This window comes from Bos grunniens, chromosome 24 (genome assembly GCF_055505025.1).
Source record: "Bos grunniens cultivar Pamir isolate PY7600 chromosome 24, Bosgru_T2T1.0, whole genome shotgun sequence".
Lineage (NCBI taxonomy): Eukaryota > Metazoa > Chordata > Mammalia > Artiodactyla > Bovidae > Bos > Bos grunniens.
This window is the reverse complement of record NC_141188.1, coordinates 60,200,614-60,227,861: the sequence shown is the minus strand read 5'-3', so window position 1 is coordinate 60,227,861 and position 27,248 is coordinate 60,200,614. Positions and strand designations below refer to the sequence as shown.

Here is a 27,248-nt window from a genome sequence, read left to right as displayed (position 1 = left end):
GGGCAACAAGCAGTTTCATTGTTTATTGGAACAAACAGGGCAAGTACCAATTCTTTCTTCCAAATGTCATTTAAACAACAACAACAAGTATATTTCTGGTATGCCCATAGCAGGAAAGAATGTAGAGCTGCAGAGCACGCCTTAGAAAGGATTTGCAATGCCTCCCTCGGGTCATTTTCCCGTGATCAGACTATTTGCATTTTGTTCTCTTTTGAAATCTTTGCAAACGCAAATTGGATACAAACTCTAATTCTCTTGTGGTAAAACTGGAAGATACTTTAAAAAAAATGAATTAGGAATTGACATTCCTTGACTGCATCTTCATTTTAAAGCAAAGGAGCGGAGCTTAGTGTCTCTGAGCAAAGAGCTTACAGTGAGCCTGGATCCCCTGCCAGGGAGCATGAGGCTTGGCTGGGGTGGGGCACTGTGAGTAGGGGCTGCTTTGAGGGCAGAGGGCTGCAGCAGAGAGCCATCTGCTGACACTCGGGATGGGGTGAGCCCTGCCGGGGCCATAACGTAGGTCTTTTTCTCATCTGATTGAAGGGCACATCTTATCCCCTTCTGTCAAGAGAACCATGTTTTAAAGGCTCCACTGAGGCTCCCTTGCTCTTAGCTCTGTGATTACAGAGGAAGGAATTTTTGTTTTCATCTATTTTTTAATTTTCCCTTTCTCTCTTTTCCTTTCTCCCAGGAGGCTCTCTTTCCAGCATAACCTAGAACCAATAAGGAATGTCTGTGAGTAGAAATAGGTTTTTTCCCAGTATTTTTCCGTGTGGTGGGAATTCTTCCTTTAGCCTGATCACAGATTTTCACATCCAGTATATTCGATTGATGGGTTGCTGGTTTTAGAATTTGGTCCTGATCACTCATCACAGTTCCCCAGGGTTCCTTTCTCAGTTTATTTAGTGACTTAGGGACATTACTATGTGAAGTCCTCTTCTTCTCTATCTTAAAAGCCCAGTCTTCTTGTGGCATGATTTTCTTAAATTTGTTGTTTCCAGTGACAAACCCATGAATCCTTTTCTCCCTACTCCCTTATTGATCGAAACCAAGCTCTTGATCGGCCTCCAGGGAGAACAGGAGGATTCACAGGAGGATTCACTCCACTGGCTCTCAGCATGGTTTGTTGTCTTGTGTGAAAAAATCTTTGTGGACAGATTTCCTGAAGCTGCTGCTAAGTGCTGCTAAGTCACCTCAGTAGTGTCTGACTCTGTGCGACCCCATAGATGGCAGCCAACCAGGCTCCCCTGTCCCTGGGATTCTCTAGGCAAGAACACTGGAGTGGGTTGCCATTTCCTTCTCCAATGCATGAAAGTGAAAAGTGAAAGTGAAGTCGCTCAGTCATGTCCGACTCCTAGTGACCCCATGGACTGCAGCCCACCAGGCTCCTCCATCCATGGGATTTTCCAGGCAAGAGTACTGGAGTAGAGTGCCATTGCCTTCTCCACTTGAAGCATGAGTCAAGTCTTATTATAAGAAACTCCCCAACACAGCCCAATTCCTTTGTTGTGAGACACGAACCATTATAAAGCTTAAAGAATGTTGTAGCAGAAAGGGGTCACAGACCCTGTTGAGTCCAACCTTCTCGTTCTGCAGACAAGGAAACTGAGATTTAGTCAGTTTTAATGAATGAGCCCAAAGGGAAATTGCATGGAAAGTTTGAAGATCTGGTACCCAATGTTAAAAGGTCCTAGTGTTAAAGGAGAGTTCAATCCCATCTGAGTTCCCCTGAAAAGAGTATAATCGTGAATACGAGGTCTGTTTTGATCTTAATTTTAACCACATGTCCCAGAGTCAGGTTCAGCACTTTAACTGGCTCTTGCCCACATTCCTGCTGAAGCATATAAACTGCCAGGAAATTAAATTTTGCTTCATCTTTTGTCTGATAGAAATGGAATCTTTGAGTAGGGTGGTGTTCGAAATTCCTCATTTATAGTTAGAATTCCACTATTCCCTGTTCATTTTTATGAAGTGTTAAGTTGGTCATGGTGCCAGTGCCGTAGCCTAAAGTACAATGCCTGGGGTACTGCGGGTCCCATCAAGCTGCCTGCCAGTGTGTGCCGTGGGGAAATTTTAGCCTGACTTTGGAGAAGGTGCAGATGGCTTCAGAAAATCTACCTGTCAGGCCATTAACACGTCTTCGGTTTTCCTCCCACTCATCAGTAACAGCATACTTATGATGACCATAAGAATCAGAAGTTCCAGAGCTTTGGATTGTTTTTAAGACCTTGTTTTATTTTTATCACTGTCTGAATTATTATTACCTTAGTTAAAAATGGCCAGTGGTTTCTGCCATTTGACTTAGCCAAACTGAATCCTAATTTTCTTTAAAACTGCTGCTGCTGCTGCTAAGTCGCTTTAGTCATGTCTGACTGTGCGACCCCATAGACGGCAGCCCACCAGGCTCCCCCATCCCTGGGATTCTCCAGGCAAGAACACTAGAGCGGGTTGCCATTTCCTTCTCCAATGCATGAAAATGAAAAGTGAAAGTGAAGTCACTCAGTGGTGTCCGACCCTTAGCAACCCCACTGACTGCAGCCTACCAGGCTCCTCCATCCATGGGATTTTCCAGGCAGGAGTACTGGAGTGGGATGCCATCGCCTTCTCCCTTCTTTAAAACAGTGGTTCTCAATTAAGGGTGACTTTCCCACCCCTTCGGGACATTCAGGAAGCTCTGGGATGTTTCTGGCCGTCCCACCGGGGGGTGTGGGGGGCGGTGTGCATGCTACTGCCATTCAGTGGGTAGACGCCAGGGATGTTGCTGAACATCTCACAATGCGCTGGACGACACCCCGAAACAAAGAGTTATCTGGCTCAGAAAGCCAACAGTGCACAGACATAGAGAACAGATGTGCGGTTGTCAAGTGGGAGGAGACAGAGGGCGGGGCAGACTGGAGTTTGGGGTTAGCAGATGCAAACTATTACACACACAATGGCTAAAGAACAAGGCGCTGCTCGACTGCACAGGGAGCTGTGTGCACCGGCCTAGGACTAGCCGTATGGAGAAGAGTATATATACATATTGATATATATGTATATGTGTGTGTATAACTGGATCGCTTTGCTATACAGCAGGATAACAGCATTCTAAATCAACTATACTTCAATGAAAAAAAAAACTGTTTTGGCCTGACCCTTTTTATAAAAACAATATTGATGTACTTATTTTGGACTGTGCTGGGTCCTCAATGCTGCACGCAGGCTCTCTCCACTCGAGGTGAGCGGGGCTTCTCGCTGCGGGGGCTCCTCCTGTCATGGAGCTCGGGGGCCCTGGGGGGTTCGGGGGCTTCAGTAGTCGCAGCACGTGGGCCCCAGAGCTCGGGCTCCGTAGCCGTGGTGACCAGCTTAGTTGCCCCATAGCCTCTGGATCTTCCTGGACCAGGGATTGAACCTGTGTCCCCTGCATTGGCAGGTGGATTTAAATCCCACCCCCACCTATTTTCTTTTAAAAAGCAAATAGTGTCAAGGTTGAGAAAACTTTCTCCAAAAAGAAGAATAATTGCAATCTGCCTACCAAAGACAAGTGCAGTATGATTAACAGTCTTGGAATTTTTAAGTTGGTAAATAAACATTAAGGATTATAACTCCAAATACCATTCTTCAATGGAAACCAGAATATGTCAGAGTGAAAAATGTATATTTAATGGGTTTAACTAAAAACGAGAGAAGACAACTAAACGTGAACACAGTGGTATATCATCACTTCAGTCGCTCAGTTGTGTCCAGCTCTTTGAGACCCCGTGCACTGCAGCATGCCAGGCCTCCCTGTCTATCACCAACTCCCGGAGCAGGTATATTATTGCATTCAGGAATTTTACTATATATATGTACACATATACATATAGACATACATTAGAAACCTTTATACATACACACAAAATCTACCTTAACAAGATTCAGGGCCATTCTTTTTTAAACTACAATAAAAGGGACTTGTATCATACTGGGTCAATACTTTGTCAGTCCTCATACTGAGGCATTGTTCATTCAAGTCAATATCATATGTTCATCCATGAGATTTCTGGTATTTTTGACCATGAGGTTTTATCAGTTAGTCTTTGCTGCATACAGCATTCCAAAATTCAGAGGCATTTGCTTTCATACTCTTGAGTCTATGGGCTTCTGTGGTGGTTCAGATTATAAAGAATCTGTCTGCAATGCAGGAGACCTGAATTCAATTCCTGGGTCAGGAAGATCCCCTGGAGGAGGGCATGGCAACCCACTCCAGTATTCTTGTCTGGAGAATTCCATGGACAGAGGAGCCTGGCGGACTACAGTCCATGGGGTCACAAAGAGTCGGACACGACTGAGTGACTAACACTCTCACTTGAGTCTCAGTTTGATAGACTTGCTGATTTAAGTTTGGCCCAGCCGGGTGGTTCTTCCCGGGCGGTGGGTCTTGCTTAACTTAGCTGTGCTTCGGACTTGGATTTGCTCCACGTGTGTTCTTTTACTTGGGCTGAAGGAGCAGCAGCTCCTCTGGGGAGCATCTTCTCACAATGATGACAGATGAGCAAGACAGAGAGCAGACATGTGATGCCCCTTAGGATCGGGGCTCGACACTGGCTCGAAACTATAATTTCTGCCTGCAACCCGCTGGCCAAAGCGAGTCACAAGGCTTGGGCTGGTGACAGTGGCGTGGAAGTATATTCTCTGTCCTCAGTGGGAGGAACTGCGAAGTCCAGAGATAAATAGGAGGGAAGTTGGGAACATAATTTAATCTACAACAGGCGTTATGGTAGCTCCCTATGACACCATCTCAGTGGTTCACTAGTTTCATGGGTCATTTTAAAGTAGCTCTGACACCTTGTGGACACCCATTCTGGCTAGATCATCAATAAACATATAATTTTTGTTTAATTTTTTTCATTGTGAAATTAATAAAAAATATTTATTTGAGAATATATGAAAAGTACAAAAGATGAGAATAAAGAAAAAATCATCCACAATATTATAATCCACAGAAAATAATGTTTTGGTGCATTTTTTAGCATAAAATTGCGTTGGGATAAGAGAAGTAATTTTTGCCTATGTTGAGAATTTGGAAAGTAGTAAAAAGAATAAAAATCACTTGAAATCCCACCCCACAATTGTCTCTGGTAACACTTTTCTATGCACAGAATTTACATAATTGGTATCAAGCTGTATCTGAATTTCTCATCCTGACTTTTTTCACCAAAATATATGTTAAGTATTTCCCATGTCATTAAATATGTTTTGCAGACAGAACGTTGATAGCAGTCAAATATTCCAGCACATAGCAATTCTCTATCCAATCACTTATTTAAACTATTTTTTCTTCATCTGTCAATACTCTTAAGATGGTGTTTTCTGCACTAGTTATAATGCACATCTTTGAAAAACAGATACAAAAGGAGTGTATCCCTGATATTGGTCAAATTCTGGTTTTACACAACTTTCACCAGCTGACACAGTGATTGAAACAACTCAGCTATTTCTAGCAAGGCTAATGGCAGGAGCCAAACTTCACGTGCACCAACAACACTCAAAATGATTCCTTGGAAGTTCATTCCTGGCTTGTTTATTATCCTGGACTAATATTAACATATGCTTCCTGCTGGCACTGTCTGGTGAGTTTCTTCTAACGACGGATGGTAGGATATATGTTTCATCTGGTGATTGTGTACCTGGCAAAGAGGTGTATTAAGGCTTTAAATCGCAGAAGGAGTTCTGAGGAGCCATGTCGACCACTTCAGTTCAGTTCAGTCGCTCAGTCATGTCCGACTCTTTGCGACCCCATGAACTGCAGCATGCTAGGCCTCCCTGTCCATCACCAACTCCCAGAGTCCACCCAAACCCATGTCCATTGAGTTGGTGATGCCATCTAACCATTTCATCTTCTGTCATTCCCTTCTCCTCCTGCTCTCAATCTTTCCCAGCATCAGGGTCTTTTCAAATGAGTCAGCTCTTCGCATCAGGTGGCCAGAGTATTGGAGTTTCAGCTTCAACATCAGTCCTTCCAGTGAATATTCAGGACTGATCTCCTTTAAAATGGACTGGCTGGATCTCCTTGTAGTCCAAGGGACTCTCAAGAGTCTTCTCCAACACCACAGTTCAAAAGCATCAATTCTTCGGCTCTCAGCTTTCTTAGGGTGTGGCAATACTAGCATATGGATGAGGCTTGAAGTATTAGCCAATATAAATGCTTTAAGGATTAAGTTCCAAATGTTTAACCTAACTATCCCTTTATATAGGGCTTTCCCGATGGCTTAGTGGGTAAAGAACATGCCTGCGATGCAGGAAATACAGGATACTCAAGTTTGATCCCTGGGTGGGGAGGATCCACTTTGTAGTATATAAAGGGATCAATTTGTGGTATATAAAGATTGACATCAAATATTGTTGATATCAAAAAGGTTGACATCAAATACTACAAGTTGACATAAAATGTTGTTAAAGGAGACATACAGACTAGGTGTCTTCAATTTCTAGGGCTGCCTGAAGAAAGTACTACCAAGTAGGTGTCTTAAAACGACAGAAATTTATTGTGTCGTAGTTCTGGGGGCTGGAAATCCAAAATCAAATTGTTGGCAGGGCCACGTTCCCTGTGAAACCAGAAACAGAGGATCCTTGCCTCTCTGGCTTCTGGCATTTCCCAGCAATCTTTGGCATTCCTTGGCTTGTAGATGAATCGCTACAGTTACCGCTTCCGTCACATGTCACACAGCCATCGTTTCTTGTATGTCTTAGGGCTTCCCTGGTGGCTCAGATGGTAAAGAATCTTCCTGCAATGCGGGAGACCTAAGTTCGATCCCTGGGTTGGGAAGATCCCCCGGAGGAGGGAAAGGCTACGCACTCCAGTATTCTTGCCTGGAGAATTCCTTGGACAGAGAAGCCTGGCAGGCTACTGGGGGTGGGGGTGGGGGTCACAAAGAGTCAGACAACTGAGACACCAACACTTTCATTTCACTTTTATCCTCCTTATAAGGACAGCAGTCATACTGGATTAAGGGCCCATGTTACTCTGGTATGACTACATCTTAATTAATTACATCTGCAATGACCCTGTTTCCAAGGAAGGTCACATCTGAGGTGCTGGGGTTAGTATTTCAATATTTTTTTTTCACTGTACCACGTGGCATGTGGGGTCTTAGTTCTGTGACCACAGATGGAACTCACGAGTCTCAACCCCTGGACCGCCAGGGAAGTCCCCTCAGCGTATTTTTTTGAGGATACAATTTAACCCATACCACCAGGGAATGGAAAATTAAACCCTGAGTAATTGAAATACCCCACGTGAGTATTTGTTCCCATTGCTTAGCTGGGAACAGTGAATACATAATAAAAACATCTTTCTGCACTTGTGGGATGGCATTAATGAATAGAGTAACGGGAACTTCCCCTTTGATCACGTCCCAACGTATATTCTGTTTAGATTCCAGACTTTAAAGAGTACCACGTGAGCATTCTCGAGGCAGAGCATGTCTACGTACAGCTCTCATAACTTTAGCAAGGACACCTCCTGAGTTAACTACTGTTTTCTGGGAATTTCCCAGATTTCTCTGGATTTCAACACGAGTGATATGACCCAGGAACAGTACTGTATGATACAGGACGATATGGCTGGAAAGGACAAATTTTTCTAATTCCACACATGGTCCGCATCTTGGCTAATCGAGTGCATCTCAGTTGCAGAGGAGCCAAAGTAGAAGATAGTTCCCAGAATGTGCCTTGATTAGAAAAGTCTGCCCAGTGTATTCCAGCTGGAAGCCAACTGGCAATGACTTGCCTCACTAAGGAGAGCAGTGCAATGTGGTTTCCTTCATATTTGCTCTCCTCATCACTCTTGATAAGTCATCATTGGCCACTAGGCTCTTTCAGAAAGCACTTATGTAAACCCCAGAGCTCACTGATTTATTGGTTGTCATGTAATAAATCAGTTACACACAGACGTTGTCTGTAACCAACATGCTTTCTTCAACCAACTGCGCTTATAAAGTATCCGTAGCGGTATGAAGAGCTTGTAGCACGTAGAACAAGCCCACTGGTGGGATGACTGATGGAATGCTCCTAGAGCAACGTCAGCCAAGACGCTTAAACAGGTTGAGATCGTTTATCTTTACATTAGGACCAATGAGGATAGCAGAATGACATTGTGTATCGGCAGCGTTTAAAGCACTATCTAAATGTCACTCATTGCCCCTGTCCTTGGCGTAGGCACATTGTTTTACAGGAGGGAAATCTGAGACAGATAACTAAGTGCTTTCTTCTGATCCTGAGGGTCAGATGAAACAAGAATGTTTGTTTATGACTTTTACAGTCACTACGGGCATACTCACAGGATTGTGTGCACAGTATGTTTGTTGCGTCCAGCACTCTGTCTTGCGTGGGACTTTTATGCATTGGCTTCCCTGGTGGCTCAGACATTAAAGAATCTGCCTGCAATGCAGGAGTCCCGGGTTTGATCCCTGGGTTGGGAAGATCTCCTGGAGAAGGGAATGGCAACCCACTCCAGTGTTCTTGCCTGAAGAAACCCGAGGACAGAGGGGCCCAGAGAGCCTCTGTCCATGGGGTCGCAGAGTCGGAAACAACTGAGCAACTAACACTTTCACTTTTAACCTCACATTACACTTTGTAATGAGCATTGCCATCGTTTCTATTTTAAAGATAAGGAAGCTGAGGACTAGAAAGGTTAAGTAACTTGACTCTGATCCCAGTTCATAAGGTACAATGTGGCTAGGAACCCAGGGGGTGCTTCCAAAACCTGTCCTCTTCCTAAGTTTGGTTTATTCTGATTCTTTTAAGTAACATCCTTAAGTTGTCTCCTCTGCCTCTTTTGAAGACATCCTGCGGCTGTGTTTCCAGCTGATGCCTATTCCAGAATATATCATTGATTCAAGAGGTAGCTCAGAGGGTGAAGAATCTGCCTGCAGTGCAGGAGACCCAGGTTCGATCCCTGAGTTGAGAAGATTCCCTGGAGGAGGGCATGGCAACCCAGTCCAATATTCTTGCCTGGAGAATCTCATGGACAGGGGAGCCAGGTGGGCTACAGTCCATAGTGTCATAAAGGGTCAGACATGACTGAGCAACCAATGCTTTCACTTTCCACTTTAGTCCCAGGAGCAGTAAAGTCAGGGATCCAAGATGGAACAAACAGGACCGCATCTGGTCAGACCCTCAACCTTGTCATCGTCTTGGGCAGACTGCCCCTGATGTCCCCGCTCAAGGCCCAGACAAGTCTGAGTCAGGGGCGGTGGGTTCTCAGCCCCAGGAGGCCAAGACTCTTCTAAATTGGACGCAGGTTGGAGGTGTCAAGAGTTCCAAGTGCCTCCCTCGCATTCCTTCCAACTCGCATGAGCTGTTATTCTTCCCATGGAAAGCTCCACTGGATGCTTTTGTGTGAGAAGGAGGATTATGTGAGATTATAAATAACACTCCCCCACCCCCACCCCCAGGAGCATATTCCAGGAAAACATTTTGGGAGCCTAGAGGAAGATGAGTAAGTAGGAACAACCTTGGCCAGCTGCGAGTGTGTCCAGAACATGCCTCCTGAGTTTAGAGCATGGTGACCTCACCCCGCAGCCGTGTTAGCTGCGAGGACCACCGCCTCTCCCCCTGACTTGCTCCTAAAGGACACTTCCCCCCAAAACAAAACAAACCCAAACAAAATACAACCAAACAGCTGCCTCCCGTGACTGAATTATATGAGGTGTCAGAAAACCATTAGGATGGCGTTCCCCGATGGGGAACGGAAGGGATGGGGAAGCATGGCTTCCTAACTCCGTTCGCCCTTGCATTTTTTTCTTTACAAGGGTTTTTGCTAATGTTTCATGGGGGGAAATGACAAAGCCGTTTCCACTCTGTCTCCCTGGTTTGTTGGCCCTGGAGGACAGGGGAAGTCGCTGTTCCCTTTTGAGACTTGAGACGTTTGTTGCTTTCATCCTGAGACGTGAGGCCCCCGCCCCCCGCATGCCTGCACAGGGAGGACTCCACGCAAGGCCACAGGGTCCCGTCCTGCCCCAGCCCTCCGGTGGCTCATCATCGCCTCTGGCAGACCTCCCTGTGGTTACAGTAACCTCTCAGCAGGGGCCAGGCCACCTCCAACAATCACAACATCTCTTTAAACAAGAACTTCCGACCTCCTCTCCCCCTCTGCCTCCCAGCCCCACGGGGCCCATCGGGAAGGCTTCTGATGGAACGTTCCTTCTGTTTCCTTGCCCAGGCGGTGACTGTGTGGGGCAGTGGCTAGGCAGAGAAGAACTTCAGGGGGAACTGGGATCTGATTTCCCAGTTTCTTCAATTGACTCATCTACTGGGCTGTGCCAGGGCTTTGCGGCAGCACGCAGGACCTTTCAGTTGTGACATGCGAACGCGTACTAGCAGCGTGTGGGGTCCAGTTCCCTGACCAGGAAGGGAACCCAGGCCCCCTGCCTTGGGATCGAGGAGCCTCAGCCCCTGGACAGCACCCAGGGAGGCCCAGAACCATCATCTAAAGGGTCTAGAAGCCCACATCATCCGCTAACAGAGGCCTGGGCTCCAGCCCTTGGCCCACCGCGCTCAGCCCTGCTGGGGTGGGGCCAGCTTTCCGTCTCCAGCCCAGTTCTCTCTCTGGGGCTCTGTTGAGGCCTTTGTCTTAGGCTCCAACACATTCAGTCGTTCCTTTGCTGTTGTGCTTCTGCTCAGGAAAGCCAGAGACGGCTGGAAATCCTCAGAAGCTAGGTTGACAGAAAAGAGGTGTTGGTCGCTCAATCATGTCCGACTCTTTGTGACTCCATGGATAGTACCCTGCCAGGCTCCTCTGTCCATGGGATTCTCCAGACAAGAATACTGGAGTGGGTTGCCATGCCCTCCACCAGGGGATCTTCCCGACCCAGGGATCGAACCTCTGTCTCTTGCGTCTCCCTTATGGGCAGGCGGGTTCTTCACCTCTAGCGCCTCCTGATAGAAAAGAACTGGAAAGTCAAATGACGGCGGGCCCTGCTGATCTACCCAGTAGCCTCCAGCCCAGCGGAGTAGGCAGCGAACGTGGTCGGGGTGGGCAGGCTGAGCTGGACACTGGACACCAGCTCTCAGGTTTTGAACCCAGAGCCCTGATCTTCCTCACTACTATGGTGCTGATGATAAAACTTTGCAAACGGCGCCATAGCAACATGTGAAATGAAGACACTCAAATCCCTTCCTTCATACGGCAGAATTCTTTAATAAATAGGAGAAGTTCATTCTATGTGAAGAATGCAATGATAAATCTTTTCTTATTCAACAACCGTTAGGAACATATCATGTATGAGGCTGTGATTTACAAGTTTCCTTGTCTTCAATCCCGACACTTGGGCTCGAGGCTCTAGCCAAATCCTAAGTGGCCCTGAGTTCTTTTCCTGCAAATAATGCAGTAAAACGTCCTCCTTTTGTTTGCACGTCCATTTGTTCCTATCCCTGCCTGCCCGGGGTGCCTGAGGTTTCTCTGATTGTGCTAACCATTTGCTTGCTAAGGTCCCCGTTGACTCGTTATGAATTTGCAGGTGGCTGCCGGGAATTACGCACGATCTGTGGCCGCAGCAGAACTTTTGGCTCACGCGGGGACCGCTCTTGGAAACGTGCTTCCATAAATCACCCACTTGTCCAACTAATCATACATGGCAAGAACTTATCGCAGGACAGCATGGAATGAAGTTTACATTCACTTCCTCTTTCTTTAAGGGAACCGCAGACCTTGTCTTCAGGCAAAGCCCAAGCTCTCTGGCCGGGTGACTCAGGCCATTAAGGGAGACCAGCCCCGTCAGTGAACCAATGGCGACAGACCCAAATGAGCTTTCTGTAGGGAGGGTGGCCTGGGTAGTGACTCCCTGTGCAAAACAGTCTTTTTAGATAAGAGCCGAGCCAGTCCCTCGTGGCCAAGTGTGTGGTCCCCCAGACCAGACAGCCTGCGTCAGATTCCAGGCCCCATGGCGTACTAGCCAGGGACCTTGGTTGCACGATCAGCCTGTCCACGCCTCAGTTTTCCTCATCTATAAAATGGGGATAATCATGTTTACCTGGCAGGCTTGCTGGGGGACTGGACGACATCACCTCAAAAAATCACTTAGAACAGTGCTTGGGACAGAAGGAATAGCTGATAAAGGATGGTCAGGACTGTTATTGAAACAGGATGGGGTGCAAGCTTCACCTTGAGAGGGACGCCCGGAAGCCGTGTTCTCACCAGGAGCACATGAATTGCACAGAGTCGTGAAGACTGTGCATATAATCCCTAGTCTGGCACCGGCACTCCAGCCTGGCAACGGACAGTGATGTCACACAAACAGGATTATGGCCCTTTCAGGGACATCCCCACCCCACCCCAGCCCCAGCCAAGGGGAAGAAGCCTGTCTCGTGGGAAAATATAAGGTGACGCTTCTCAGGGAAGGGGCTTTGAATTGCTTTAGTCTCAGTTTAATCTCAAGGGGAAAAAAAAAAACCTCTTCCTTAACACACAAGTTTTCTATACCAAAGTCCCGCTTGCCCAGGAATGATAGCATTTTGAAGGCTTATGCTCAAACTGTTTTCCTTCAATCCCCCAAACTTCTGCTCTGTTTTCTTAACCTTGACCTTAGATTTCAGGGAATTCAGGGCAGAAGAAAAATAAAGCCAGCCTCAAAAATCGCTACCACAGGCTGCAAATTTCCTCATGTTGTGGAGGCCACCTATTGTTGAGCTGCAGCCCCTTTCCAACTTTTCAGAAATGTCCTGATTTCCAGAGATGAGGTCTAAAACCTTCTGAAGGGTAAAGAGCTTCCTTGTCAAGGACACAGCTCAGTCTGCTCCACTTCATTCACTGTGTGAAGAACAGTTTGGCCTGAAGAGAAAGACACCAGTTTTTGCAGAAAGGGGCTGTCAGGTGGAAGCAGGTGAAACCACCTGCCTCCTGGCCCTTCCCTTTGAGACAGAACTGGATGTGGATGCTGTTTCTGCAATAAATGAGAAATAAGTAAATACAGAGGCACGGCGCTGTCAGCCCACACTATGGGAGCTCCTGAAAGAGTCACGGGTGTTTTGTACGCTGGGGTCAAACGTCCGAGTCTGCGGTTAACGGTGGAGACTGGGCTTTGGTGCTGGGAGTAGGGAGAGGGCGCTATGTGGCTTCCCTGCCTTTCTGTGGCGATTCCTCTGAGCTATTAATATGTTGGGGTCCACGAGGCTGGACCCCAGCCGCTTCACGGATCGCCCGTCTGTAAAGGAGGGATCTTAGGTTTGAGGATCGCTGGCAACAAGCTGGAAATCAGCGGCCTCTGAGCCCTCAGTCCTGGCTTTGCTGCGCTCTCTGCCTAGCAGTCCTGTCTCTTCCGCTGTCTTGGGTCTTCGCTGCGTCACGCAGCCTTCTCGAGTTGTGGTGCGCCAGATTCTTTGCGCCCTGGCGTGTGGGATCTTAGTTCCCTGACCAGGGGTCGAACCCCCGCCCCCTCCACTGGAAGGCAGATTCTTCACGAGTGGACCGCCAGGGAAGTCCCACCAGGCCCACCAGTGTTGGTTCCAGCAAGCGTTTAATCAACACGCTCCACGCTGGAGTCTTCGGAGAGAGTGAAGCCCTAGCAATCCTGCTCCCAGGTCCTGCAGAAGAAACGAAGCTCTGCTAACACTGTGGTTTCAGTGCAATGAGACTGGCGTGGGGCTTCTGATGCCTAGGACTACAGGATAATACCTTTCTGTGGTTTTAAGCCACTAAGCTGGGATCACTTCTCATCACACCCACAGGAAACTCCTATGAGCTTCTCTCTCTCTGCCCTGGTCGCCCCTTGCCTCCGAGTGCAGCGCCCACCTGAGCTGTGGTCGGCCGTCTTGCTCCCCTCCCGGGCGGAGCTGGAGCCCCCTGGGAACAGTGGTGGTCGTCTTTGTTTTAGTTGCCCACACACCCAGCGCTGTAATTGTACGTATCGCCTTGGTGGCTTAGTCACCACGTTGTGTCCTTTGTGATCGCCTGGACTGCAGCCCGCCAGGCTCCTCCGTCCATGGGATTCTCCAGGCAAGAAGACTAGAGTGGGTTGCCATTTCCTTCTCCAGGGGATCTTCCTGACCCAGGGATCGAACCTGGGTCTCCTGCATTGCAGGCAGATTCTTTACTGACTGAGCCACCAAGGAAGCCCCTGTCAAACAGCAAATACAGAAAAAAAAAAAAAAGAATATATTTTTTTTTCACGCAAGAAGGTAGGGAAGGTATTTCTCCCTTCTCTTACAGCAGAGCAGGAGAAGAGCAGGTACAATCAGGCCACGCCACACCAATATAAGCACCACATAAACATCACTTTAGGAAAGAAAGGCCCAGAACAGCATCTGTGGCCACAGCAGGTGAGCTGAGGGAGGCAGGCAGGGAGGGGGGAGTCAGAGAGGCCGGCTGATACATTCGAGAGACTCGAAACCAGAACCTTCAGGGCTGCAGGGTTTGGGAAAACTGGGAAGATAAACAGATTTCTAAGAAAAATATTTTTACAGTTCGTCTCGTCACCGCAGGACAGCTCAGAGATAAGGCAACTGCCGCGCTAAGATAGGAACACGAGGAGGAGACAGGGCGTCTAAGCGGCGAGGCCTGACCACATCTAAGGCATAAAGGAGACGCAGCCAAGGGGACGGCTGCGGCCTCAGGGAAGAAGCGATGAGCGGGCGGGAGCTGGACTCAGGGCAGGCTGGGGGCAGGAGAGGGGCAGCACCTGGGCTTAGAGTCAGGACATAAACAGCATGAGAGTGGGAGGCGGGTGCAGGTCTGTTTAGGGCAGGATTTCCCAGCCTTGACACCGCTGACATCTTGAGCCAGATAATTCTTTGCTGTGTGGTGGGAGGAGGGGGCTGCCCTGTGCAGTGTAGGACCTGGAACAGCATCCTGGTGTCTGCCAGAGCACCTGGGTCTCCCGCTGAGACGCCTAAAGTGTCCCCTAAAACATCAGATTTCTGCTCACTAACAAAACTGACCCCCACTCCCACCCCAGTTGAGAAACAATGACTTTGTGGAAGAAATAGGACTGGGGAGGGAAGATATTTTAAACGTGTATACTTGGGGGAGGACACACTTGAAGCAAGAGAAAAGGGACTTCCCTGGTGGCTCAGTGGGTCATCGGACGGTACATTCGCCTTCCAACGTAGAGCGTGTGGGTTTGATCTCTAGTTGGGAGCTAAGATTCCACACACCTCATGGCCAAAAACCCAAAATGTAGAATAGAAGCAATATTGTAACAAACTCAATAAAAAGACTTTAGAATGGTCCACATAAAAAAATCTTAAAAAAAAAAAAAAAAAAAAACCCACGGATGAGCAGAGGAGCAGAAGGAGAATAACAGAGAAAATCAAGCAGGGGACAGAAAGAGAAGGCTGGTGGGTGAGAGGATGGAATCTGACCAAGAGAGGAATTGCAGTAACATGATTGATGGAAGAGAAAACTGAAGTAGAAGGCAGAAAGCAGAGACAGAGAGAAAAGGACCCCAGAGAGAAAAGGACCCCAAGGAGACTAGGGACGACCGGCCGAGGAGGAAGAACGCAGCCAGAGAGGCAGTCGGCTTCAAAGCAGGTTTCGAGGGACTTTAACGGTGGGTTACTGATGTGCGGGGTCAGGCCCATGAGTCTCGTATCAGGATGAGAGGACTCGAGAGCCAGATACACGGCCGGCTGCATACACCTAACTTTCAGGCTCTTTATAATTATCCTGCAGATAAATGCTGGAGCTGAAAGATGCTCTGAAAGCTCTGAACTCCCTTCCTGATGAATTGTCAGGGCTGTCATCAGCGATCACACCAAAGGAACGACAGTAGACATTCACTCAGGCCCAAACATCAGCCATGAGGCAGAAGGAAGACAAACAATTGCCCTGCTAACCCCAGACCCAAAGGGATGCATGCGGATTCCATGAACTGAAACCAAAGGATTCCGCGTTGTTGGTAAAGATTAGGGTGGAAGAATGCAAGCCTGTGCTAATCTCAAGTATCTACAAGCCAACAACCTCTGAGGGCTGTGTGTGTGTGGAGGGGGTGGTGGGGAGGGTAAGGGCTGGGGAGAGGGAGAGAGGCTGAAAGATCCAAAATTCTCCCAACGTTCGTGAGCAAACCTTGGTCGCCACTGTTTACCTTCCACTATTCTTTCAGAATCTCAAAGAGTCGGTTTCCAGGTGGAGGGTGTTCCCATGGGACTGTGCCAGACTCGGAGGTCTGCAAGACATCTTGGCTAGGTATTTCTCTGTGGTGACTACAAAAATAAGCTTCCCCCAGCCCCTGCATGTTTTCCTGATAGCTGAGTGCCATGAGAGTTCTAGGTTTGATAAAGATCTTTCTCATGTCCAGGGCTAGAATGGGAAGGATGGTTTGCAAACAAGCCAGAGCTCTAAGGGTTTTGAAACCGGATCTCAGTCTTCTCAGGTCAGCATCCCCATCCCCATGTGAATCAGCAGACTATCCGGCTCCACAGGGATGGGTAGGTCCGGTGGATAAAGCCCAGGACTCCCGGGGTCAGCTGGCTGGCACAGCACTGTGGAGGAAGGATCGTGCCGGAACACAAGCCAGGATAGTCGCAGGGTCACCGATCATCACAGTGGACTTCGGGCCTTCTGTGGCTTTAATGCCATCCCTGAGCAAACATCCCAGATGCACTCTGTCTCTTAGGAGAAAACTGCCCAGATCCTTGCTTTTCCAAAGGGCAGTTTGGTGTAGTGTTAAGAGCATGGACCCTGGGGCTAAAAATGCCGCAATTCAAACCCAGCTCATTGCTCATAACTCGGTCCTTTAGGCCAGCGAATTAAAATCTCTCTCTCAGGGACTTTCCTGGGGGTCCAGTGGCTAAGCTGCCGTGCCCCCAGTGCAGGGGGGCCTGGGTTCGATTCCTGGCCAGGGAACTGGATCCCACATGCTGCAATTAGAGATCCCACGTGCCACAACCAAGACCCAGCATCAGTTCAGTTCAGATCAGTCGCTCAGTCGTGTCCGACTCTTTGCGATCCCATGAATTGCAGCACGCCAGGCCTCCCTGTCCATCGCCAACTCCTGGAGTTCACCCAGACTCACGTCCATCGAGTCAGTGATGCCATCCAGCCATCTCATCCTCTGTCGTCCCCTTCTCCTCCTGCCCCCAATCCCTCCCAGCATCAGAGTCTTTTCCAATAAGTCGACTCTTCGCATGAGGTGGCCAAAGTACTGGAGTTTCAGCTTTAGCATCATTCCTTCCAAAGAAGACCCAGCATAGCCAGATAAATAAATAAATATTAACCAAAAAAGTATCTCAGCTTCTCACCTGTAAAAAGCAGATGATAATAGAATCAGTGACAGACGATCACAATAAGGATTAGATGAGATGATACTTGCAGACTTTATCTTTTTATTCCTTTTTTTTTCTGGCCATACTGTGCAGCATACAAGCATCTTAGTTTCCCACCAGGGGTCAAACCTGTGGCCCCTGCAATGGAAGCCTGGAGTCCTAACCACTGGATAATACTTGAAAAGTGCTTTTAAAAAATATCTGGAGGTACCAAGTGCTCAGTAAGTATTTGTTGTTACTCTTTGTGCCAAATTATTGGAAAATGATCATTGTCCATTAAAAGCTTGCAGGAATGTGTCTTCCTTGGTATTATATCATGAAGAGGCCTCCATCTTGGTTAACAGATGTATCCCATGTTCTGTTAGAATCTAACAACCTCTAACAGGAATGCTAAGATTTTAGGCACCATATGGACCGCCTCATTTTCTTTAAACAAAACTGCCCACCCAGAAGACTGCTGTCTCCTTAGGCAGGGGCCCTTTACTTTGTTGCAAATGCTCCCAGCCTGACCCAGTTAGAAAAGCTCTGCAGAAAACGAAGCGGTTACACCGACGCACAGAGCTGAGGAGACTCTTCACACCACTCTAGAACCGACCACAGCTGGGCTTCAACTAGCCAGTTCCTGGCACACATTTACACCACGATTTGCCTTAATATATGTAAACATCAGACAGGCGCAATATTCAGAAACACAAGTATTTTCTAAGGGGAAGTATGTACATTCTAATTTCTAGTAACTGTTAATGGGCTTGACTTACCCAGGGCCTGACTCACCTCCTAAGGTTTACTTAAAGCCCAACGGTAATGACAGCAGCATGAATCCTCCTGCTCAGTTTAGTCTGTGCTATGAAAGGATGTCTCTCCTGTTAGCCATCCATCTTTTCTTTTATGGAAAGTAAGTTAAATGTGACCGGGCGGATGACCCTCATAGATGCCCTCAAATTTTCAAAGATAATTAAAGTAATGTTTGCTTTATTATCTCCAGTGCAGCAGGCATGTTATAGATCTCATTTACTCTTTTCAATGATCCTCTGACTTTGAGTTTGTTTCTAATTATTTATGGATAAACTGAATCCCAGAAAATTGTTCAGGATCATGAAGGTTCAGATCTAGGTAAATCTGATTTTTAAGTCTAGTTTCTTCCTCCTTCCAGTGCTATTTCTCTAAGTGTATTTTGGGGGGGGGGGGGGTTGCTGCAAGGCATGAAGGATTTTAGTTCTCTGACCAGGAATCGAACCTGTGCCCCTGCAGTGGAAGCAGAGTTTTAACCACTGGTGAGCACGTCAGTCGTGTCTAACTCTTTGTGATCCCATGACTGTAGCCTGCCAGCCTCCTCTGTCCATGAGATTTCCCAGGCAAGAATACTGGAGTGAGTTGGCATTTCCTTATCCAGGGGATCTTCCCGACCCAGGGTTTGAACCTGAGGCTCTTGCATCTCCTGGATTGATAGGCAGATTCTTAACCACTGAGCCATCTGGGAAGCCTTAACCACTGGACTGTCAAGGAATTTCCTCCAAGTCCATTCTTTAAAAGAAGGGAGGTAAAGTCAACCTCATACCTGGAGGAAAAAAAATATTTTTAATTATAGTAACTACCATGCTTGGCTAGCATGGGTAATGCAGTTATATTTACTCCAACATAAAAGATAACCTTGGCTCAAATCAGAAAACTTCTATTAAAGCCAACATGGTTATTATCTGTCAAATTGAATTGATATCATATTACTGAGCTATCTTCCAGTTCTTAATACTAAACAAGTACGCTTACTCCTACAGTGGTGCAGGATATAAAGAGAATATAAAGAGAGTTAGCACTATGAAAATAAAGCAGAGAAGTCTGCAGGGATGGTTGCTACTCCAAGGAGTCCGTTCACAAATCCCGGGTCTGTCCTAATGCCGTGTTCTCCAGCAGAGACCTCGTAGCGAGGGGCTCTGGCTGTTCCTCTAATGCTGGACTCTTCCTCCTTCTTCATGCCTGTGGGACCACAAGAGATGGGGCCCTCCTGGCTGCACGTCCCGCCTTCCCCGTTTTTCCCACAAGGAGTTGCAGAATTGAACGGAGCTAGAACATTCTTCTCCTCCTAGAAACCCCAGGTGTGATCCTGCAGCTGTGACTGGCCAAGGAGATGGCCAACTCCTATAGTCTAGACAAACTTCTTTGGAAGAAATCCCAGGCAGAGACTCAGAGGGAGGGAGAGTGAGTGAGTGAGTGAGTGTGTGTGTGTGTGTGTATGTATCAGAACTTTCATGAACATGACACCCAAATCACATAAACAATTTTTCTGGATCTTTTTGAGACATTCGACCAAGTAACAAGAAGTTTCTCTCCCTTTAAAAAGATATTGCCCATTTTTCTTTTAGCCGCCTATAGGCATATAAGGCTACCCAATCTTTTAACATTACCTTTATTTCAGAGTTTGGCAAAAATTGTGCGATTCTCCCACGGACGTAGGAATCAGATGTTTCTTCCTGTCTTAGGAGGAAATTCCAGAGACCCACGGCTTATAATAATACTTTCAGAATTTGGACAAGTTAAAACGAAGGCAGACTAGGTACAAAGATGGTGTACACACCCCAAAACCAGGGCTTGAAAGCCCTTTGACTCTGTGAACATGTTTGAGGCTTCTTGCCTCAAGCATGTCCTCACAATGGCTCAGAGCCCGGGGTGCTTTAATACTCCTCAGGGGGTAACCCAATTTCCCTAAGCGGACCTGGCTGTACATCAGTCAAAACGGAAATGGAAGGAGGGGTCCCGGGGCAGCCTGTCTATTCTAGGGGTACAGTTATACGTGTGTCACTCGCGGTTCTGAATGCACGCTACCCAGTGCTTGCTGGGTCTTGCTTCTCTGAAAATACCTTTAGAGGACTATTGCTATGTTCCAGGGAGACCAACAGGAAAAGTCTGTGAATCTTTGTTTAGGCCATTTATAGGTTTTTCCATGGGCTACCTGGAATCTTGTAACTGATCAGGTAATTATCCTGGATTGAAATTTAAGACTCTAGAGAACTGATTTGTGAATTGCTCTATTTTTTTTTTTAATATTTGTTTACTTTTGGCTGCATCGGGTCTTAGTTTTGGCACGTGGGCTTCTCTTGGTTGTGGTCTCTATAGACTGCGGCATGCTCTCTCTAGTTGAGGCTTGCAGGCTCTCAGATCCCCAACCAGGGGTGGAACCTGTGTCTCCAGCATCGCAAGGAGGATTATTAAGCGCTGGATCATCACCGAAGTCCTGCTTTAAACACAGCGTAGAAATTACACAATCCTGCAAACGAATGTCCTTCAGCTCCAATTTATTTCGCGCCCTGATCGTCCCCTTTGCCCTAATTGCTTTATCTACTCTGCTCCACACCATTCGTTGTTGCTTAGTCAGTAAGTTATGTCCGACTCTTTTGCAGCTCCATGGACTGTAGTCCGCCAGGCTCCTCTGTCCATGGGGTTTCCCAGGCAATAATACTGGAGTGGGTTACCATGCCCATTTGACAGCTAGATTAAACGCAGAAGATCTTAAAAGTTCTCATCACAAGAAAAAAAAAATGGTACCTTTGTGTGATGATGGATGTTAACCAGACTTTTTGCGGTTATCATTTTGCTATAAATAACATACTGAATCATACTGTATACCTGAAACTAACGTATTATACATCCATCTGCCTCAGTTGAAAAAATAAAAGTTAAAAATGTTTTAAAATGAGTGGAAGAAGCCATGGTTCTTATCTCAAATGGTACCCTGTGACCAGTGGCCTAGTTTTTTTCCTTTCTTGCTTCACGTTGCTTGTGTACGCTGGCCCCTGTATTTTCCAGCCAGTCAGCCCTCCCCTGGACAACACTCAGAAGCCCTTAACAATAGCTGGTCCCCCCGGGAGTGGAACTTACAGCACAGCCTCGCATCCCTAGGACACGGTAAATTGTATGACTATCCACTCTCTGCTGTGTTTCAGGGAAGCTGACAGGTCTATATGGAAAACATCACGGAGAGCGGTATTTATGCTGAAAAGTTAACAGTTGTGCAGAGCCTCCCTCCAGGAGCACCGAGGGCCGCATCATTAATCTTTATAACACTCCCATGAGAGAGGCAGGAGGTGCGTCCTCTCAGCCCATGTTTCATAAGTGAGGGAGTGGGGCACATCAGTTGGGGAGATGAGTTAGGGTATCAGGAGAGAAAAGCCCAAGCCTCTGGAGGTCCCTGCCACACTCAGCTGCAGTCTGACATCTCCCATGCAGGCTGCAGCCTGAGCTAACACAGGTTTTGTCTTTAACAGGCGTGTTTAACTTTCCAGGGGACCAGAATGCATCCAGGACATCCACATCGCTTTCCACTCTGCTGTGCTTTCCAGCCCAGCCCCCCAAGAAATGTCTTGTGTGGTCCATAGCTGCCAGTGGGTTTAAATACCAGGTCTCGAGGCAAAGGTTTTCAAAAGGTCTCTGCCCCAGCTTCGCTCTTCCAGACACGCCCTCTGGCCAGCCAGCCTCAGGGTGTCCTCCCCAGGCAAACCTGGCCCGTGTGCCGGACCCCAGCACGTCTTTGGAAACCTCGTTCACATCCGGGCTCGTTGGCGGGGCTGAAAATAAAGAGGCCTTAAAGTCAGCTCCTTGACTCCCAGATCGACTCCTCCCAAATCAACAGATTTGATTTTGCTTTTATCATCTACAGCTTGAATTACTGTCTCGGGAAAGCTTCCTGTCCCGATATATGGTTTAATAACTATTTAATGAGATAACCGATGACGTGTAGAACATCCACAGTTACAACAGTAGAAAAGCAAAATGAGTAAGTTCAGTTCAGTTCAGTTCAGCCGCTCAGTCGTGTCCAACTCTTTGCGACCCCATGAATCACAGCACGCCAGGCCTCCCTGTCCATCACCAACTCCCGGAGTTCACCCAGACTCCCATCCATCGAGTCAGTGATGCCATCCAGCCATCTCATCCTCTGTTGTCCCCTTCTCCTCCTGCCCCCAATCCCTCCCAGCATCAGAGTCTTTTCCAACGAGTCAGCTCTTCTTCGCATGAGGTGGCCAAAGTACTGGAGTTTCAGCTTCAGCATCATTCCCTCCAAAGAAATCCCAGGGCTGATCTCCTTCAGAATGGACTGGTTGGATCTCCTTACAGTCCAAGGGACTCTCAAGAGTCTTCCCCAACACCACAGTTCAAAAACATCAATTCTTCAGTACTCAGCTTTCTTCACAGTCCAACTCTCACATCCACACATGACCACAGGAAAAACCATAGCCTTGACTAGACAGACCTTTGTTGGCAAAGTAATATCTCTGCTTTTGAATATGCTATCTAGGTTGGTCATAACTTTCCTTCCAAGGACTAAGCGTCTTTTAGTTTCATGGCTGCAGTCACCATCTGCAGTGATTTTGGAGCCCCCCAAAATAAAGTCTGACACTATTTCCACTGTTTCCCCATCTATTTCCCATGAAGTGATGGGACCGGATGCCATGATCTTAGTTCCCAAAGAAAGGCAATGCCAAAGAATGCTCAAACTACCGCACAATTGCACTCATCTCACACACTAGTAAAGTAATGCTCAAAATTCTCCAAGCCAGGCTTCAGCAATACGTGAACCGTGAACTTCCTGATGTTCAAGCTGGTTTTAGAAAAAGCAGAGGAACCAGAGATCAAATTGCCAACATCCGCTGGATCATGGAAAAAGCAAGAGAGTTCCAGAAAAACATCTATTTCTGCTTTATTGACTATGCCAAAGCCTCTGACTGTGTGGATCACAATAAACTGTGGAAAATTCTTCAAGAGATGGGAATACCAGACCACCTGATCTGCCTCTTGAGAAATTTGTATGCAGGTCAGGAAGCAACAGTTAGAACTGGACATGGAACAACAGACTGGTTCCAAATAGGAAAAGGAGTTCGTCAAGGCTGTATATTGTCACCCTGCTTATTTAACTTATATGCAGAGTACATCATGAGAAACGCTGGGCTGGAAGAAACACAAGCTGGAATCAAGATTGCCAGGAGAAATCTCAATAACCTCAGATATGCAGATGACACCACCCTTATGGCAGAAAGTGAAGAGGAACTCAAAAGCCTCTTGATGAAAGTGAAAGTGGAGAGTGAAAAAGTTGGCCTAAAGCTCAACATTCAGAAAATGAGTAAAGAGGAGAAAAAAGACAGCCGGATGTAAAAATAGAGTAACAGGTAAGAAAATAAAAATAGACCCCCCTAAGAATGGCTTCTAAAGTGACACAAATTTTACAGCCTCTAAGATGGGTTTCTTTTTCACGTGCTTAGAGGGGTATCTCTTTAGGAACTCAAATAGCTATTGTGAAATAAACTCCTATTTATCTAAAAGCAGAAAGTTAAAAAGTTGAAACTGAAAATCCTGTGTAATACAATCATTTAGGTTCAAAATGATAACAGTTAATGTCTACTGAGCACTCGATATATATACACCAGCCACTGTAAAAATGTGTCATATGCATTACCTTATTCATTACTCTTAAACACTTATAGGAAGTTTTCTCCATTTCACAGATGAGAAAGCTAAGTTTCAGAAAGGTCACTTGCCCAAATCATTGACCTTGGAAGCCAGGCATCCTGGGTTTGAATCCAGTTTTTTTCTTTCTTTCTGACTTTTGATGGTCACTGTCAGGTTTTACAAGTTTCTGAAGTGTCTCCTGACCATGTGAAAATTCACTTCTTTTGTTTGATTTCAAATCAAGTCTGATTTGTACTCTGCCATGCCTGTGTAAGTTTCGCAGGAAAAAAAAAAACCCACCTTGCTGAAGTTGGACTCCTAGTTTCAAGGGATATGGTATCAAATAAAGTCATAAATGTGAAAAGCCTTTGGAAAATATAAAAACATTCTACAGAACAACGAGGGTACCACTGCTTTAAAAAATGTCAGACACATAGGGTGATTCTCAGTGGCCCAGAATGTTTTGAATCAAAACGCCTGCTCACCTAACCCATGAGAACCCTAGTAACCTGTGATCAAGCTGTCTTTTCTCCTCCTCAGGAAAGCTGCAGAAACCACGGGTTTGTTAGAGGCTGGGCATTACAACCTGGTTTCTAGGCCGCCACGACTGCGGCTGGCTCAGCAGGGCACGTTTATGTCAGGAGTTACTCTTTAACAGGCAGGCACGGAAACGCCGAATGGGCAACCAAGTGTGAAGATGCAGAGGCCTACGAGCTACACGTGGGCACACCAGCGGAGCCCGTTAGCGGCCCGCAGCCCGGGGGTCTCAGGAGACCTCTTAACAGCCTTGAGTTAACCAGCCCGCCCTTCAGTGTCTCACCTCATCTTCCAGGAGTTTCCAGCTCTCGCCTGTGTGCATGGTGTGAAACAGCATTAAAGCAAGAGGGCTTTTTAAATTAATTTAATTGGAGGCTAATCACTTTACATTGTTGCGGTGGTTTTGCCGTACATCGACATGAACCAGCCACGGTGTACATGTGTCCCCCATCCTGAGCCCCCTCCCACCACACCCCATCCCCCTGGGTTGTCCCAGAGCACCGGCTTTGAGTGCCCTGCTTTATGCATCGAACTTGGGCTGGTCATCTGTTTCACAGTCCTCGGAAAGGGCTGACCAGAGCTCATTACTTGTCTGACCGGAGGGCTAAGGGACTGGAAACAGACACGCTCTAGTTTCAGGTCTGGGGCCGCCTTCACCTCCTGAGTCCTCCCTTCTAAGAAGGAGATGGGGCGGGGTGGGGTGGGGTGGGGGGCGGGCAGTGTAGACGCTCGAGGGGCGGGAGGCAAAACACGGGCCTGACCCGCTCCTTGGAAGCCAGCCCACCACGGGAAGGAGGCGTGTTAAGCCCTCTGCCCACCGCCTCCTCCCCCGCCCCGGCTCTGCGACCCTGGGGTAAAATGCCAGCGGCCGCCCGCGCTCCGCACGCCGCGCGCGGCGCCCAGCGGAGGAAGGGGCCGGCGGGGAGGGCGCCGCCCAGAGCCGAGCGGAGCGCAACCGTCTGTCCGGCGTGAGCCTCGGAAGCGACACTGCCCGGACCCCGCGGGCCCCGCGTCCCAGCCCCGCTGCCCGGCTGGAGCCCCTGCGCCCCCAGCCCGGAGCCCGACCTCCCAGCCGTCCGGAGCTCCGCAGCCCTGCGCGGCGCGCAGGTGGCTCCGACTCCCCCGGCCTCGGGCGCCCCCCGCCGGGGACAGGCAGGCGGCGGCGCGCGCGGAGGAGCCGGGCGCAGGGCTGGAGAGGCGGCCAGCGCCGCCAAGAAGACGCGAGCGTCCCCGATGGTGCCGCCGCCTCCGAACCGGGCAGGGGCGGCGAGGGACCGGCTGGGCAGGAGCCTGGGTCTGCTGCTGCTACTCCTGGCGCTGGGACACGCGTGGAGCTACCGCGAGGAGCCGGGGGACGGCGACAGGTTCGTGCTGCGGGTCCCTGCTGCGTGCGCTCCCGGCTCTCGGGGCGCAGGCGGTACCCTCTCCCCATCCCATCCTGCCGGTGCTCCGCGCGCTCTCGGTTTCCCCCGGCGCTCACCCCTCCTGGGTGAAGGAAAGCTTCGTAAACTCCGGGGTAGGCGCCTCCTCCGCGCGCACACCCCGGGCTCCGGTGGGGCTCGGGGCTCGGTGACACCGCGCGCCGCCCTTCTGCCGCCGTCAGTGTCCCGCTTCTGCACCTCTTCTTTTTCTTGCGGGCCGGGTTCGCTGCGTGGGACCCTCGCCGGGCCCGGACTTCGGGGTCCTCCCCGCGTCGGCGCTCGGGGACCGGAGCCGCCTCGGCGCGCGGGACGCGGATGCCCGGCGCGCATTGCCGGCCGCTCTCGCGCGGAGCGGCCAACCAAGTTCCCCTAACTTTTTCAGAGAAGTCTGCTCGGAAAACAACATCGCCACGACCAAGTATCCGTGTCTGAAGCCTTCGGGGGAGCTCACTACGTGCTTCAGGTAAGCCCCAGGGCTCGGCTGACCCGGCTGGCGCGCGCCCGGGCTGGTCGGGGAGGCGGCGCCCGCAGGAGGGGCCTGGAGGCGCGCTCGGTCACCGCGCGGCCACCGGTGGCGTGCTCCGTCCTCTCTGGTGCAAAGTTTTTTTTCTTGTGTGTGTGGTTTCTGAGCCAGAGCAACCACGGGCAACTGAGTGTCCGCACCTGGAGCTTCTGCTCTCAGAAGCCGAGGGCGGTGGTTTTCCGCTCCCCTGCATGCTTGCGTGGTGGTTGGAGAAAAGGTTGCCAGTTTCATGAAGAAAGGGGATGGGACTGTGGGGTAAGCGGTGCGGCATAGCGAGGCATAGCCAAGATGAGTGGTTGCGCTTGTGTTTTGTTTTGAACATATAAAGTCAACAAGGAAATCCTTAGTCCTTGGCTCTCTGTTGACCTTCTGCCGGGACAGAGTGTAACTTTATCACGGCCTCTGGGCGGGCGGTGGATAAGGTTGTTCCGTACAAGCCAAAAGCGTCAAGATCGTTGAGTCACGGAAGAGGATCCTCTTCCTGAAAATTCGGTCCGCAGATCACCTGGGTGCTTGTTAAAAGCAAATGTGATGAGAGCCAGGGCGTCTGATAGGAAAACTGCCCCAGGCCGTTGTGAGGTAAATCAGTGTTCCCTGCGTACCGCTCTCTGAACGTGAGGGGCGGTTCGTTGTCACCATAGGTGACCACGGGCACTGTCCCTGTGCCTTTACCAGGAGGAGGCACGCACCCATAAAGACTTGTGAGTTGCCTGCGTTTTAAAGGCATAGTGTTCGAGGTCCAGGGATCACACACTCCCAGCAGACTCCATCTCCGAGAATCCTGCACTGTCTAGGTGCCAGAATCAATCCTGGGCAGTACAGGATAACAAGGTAATCCTCAAAAGTGAACTTGAAAGAAACAGACGTCGCCCTAATGATGTGGTAGCAGATGACTCCTCATGGTCTCAGCTGCAAAAAGCTGCATATGCTTTAAGGCCCAGGTGTGGGTGGTGTCAGGGCTGGTCAGTTTAGAGGTACAAAAGCACCACCAGCCACATCACAGACCACACTTTAGAAATCTGTTGGCAACAGCTTGACAGTGATCACTTCAGGGAGGCAACAGTCCTGTGAATCCCTGGGAAGGGATTCTCTGAGCCATGGGTGGTAAACAC

The 27,248-nt window shown here is 48.6% G+C and overlaps 1 protein-coding gene and 1 long non-coding RNA gene across 9 annotated transcripts in view; one reads left to right on the top strand and one right to left on the bottom strand.

Moving 5' to 3' along the window:
* Positions 1-21,496: 21,496 nt before the first annotated feature.
* LOC147346378 (uncharacterized) lies at positions 21,497-24,547 on the bottom strand. The gene is made up of 2 exons (XR_015153580.1): positions 23,663-24,547; positions 21,497-21,779 (listed from the first exon to the last, which is right to left on the bottom strand). It is a non-coding gene; the product is annotated as an uncharacterized LOC147346378 (long non-coding RNA).
* Positions 24,547-27,248, top strand: part of CCBE1 (collagen and calcium binding EGF domains 1) — a 240,068-nt gene continuing 237,366 nt past the window's right edge. For all 8 annotated transcript variants that reach the window (XR_015153575.1, XR_015153573.1, XR_015153574.1 and 5 more), the window contains exons 1-2: positions 24,547-25,556; positions 25,996-26,076. Coding sequence is in view for 4 of the 8 variants with exons in the window: in XM_086372474.1 (XP_086228600.1) it covers positions 25,426-25,556; positions 25,996-26,076 (212 nt within the window). In the remaining 4 variants the exon portion in view is untranslated. The remainder of the gene's footprint in view (positions 25,557-25,995; positions 26,077-27,248) is intronic.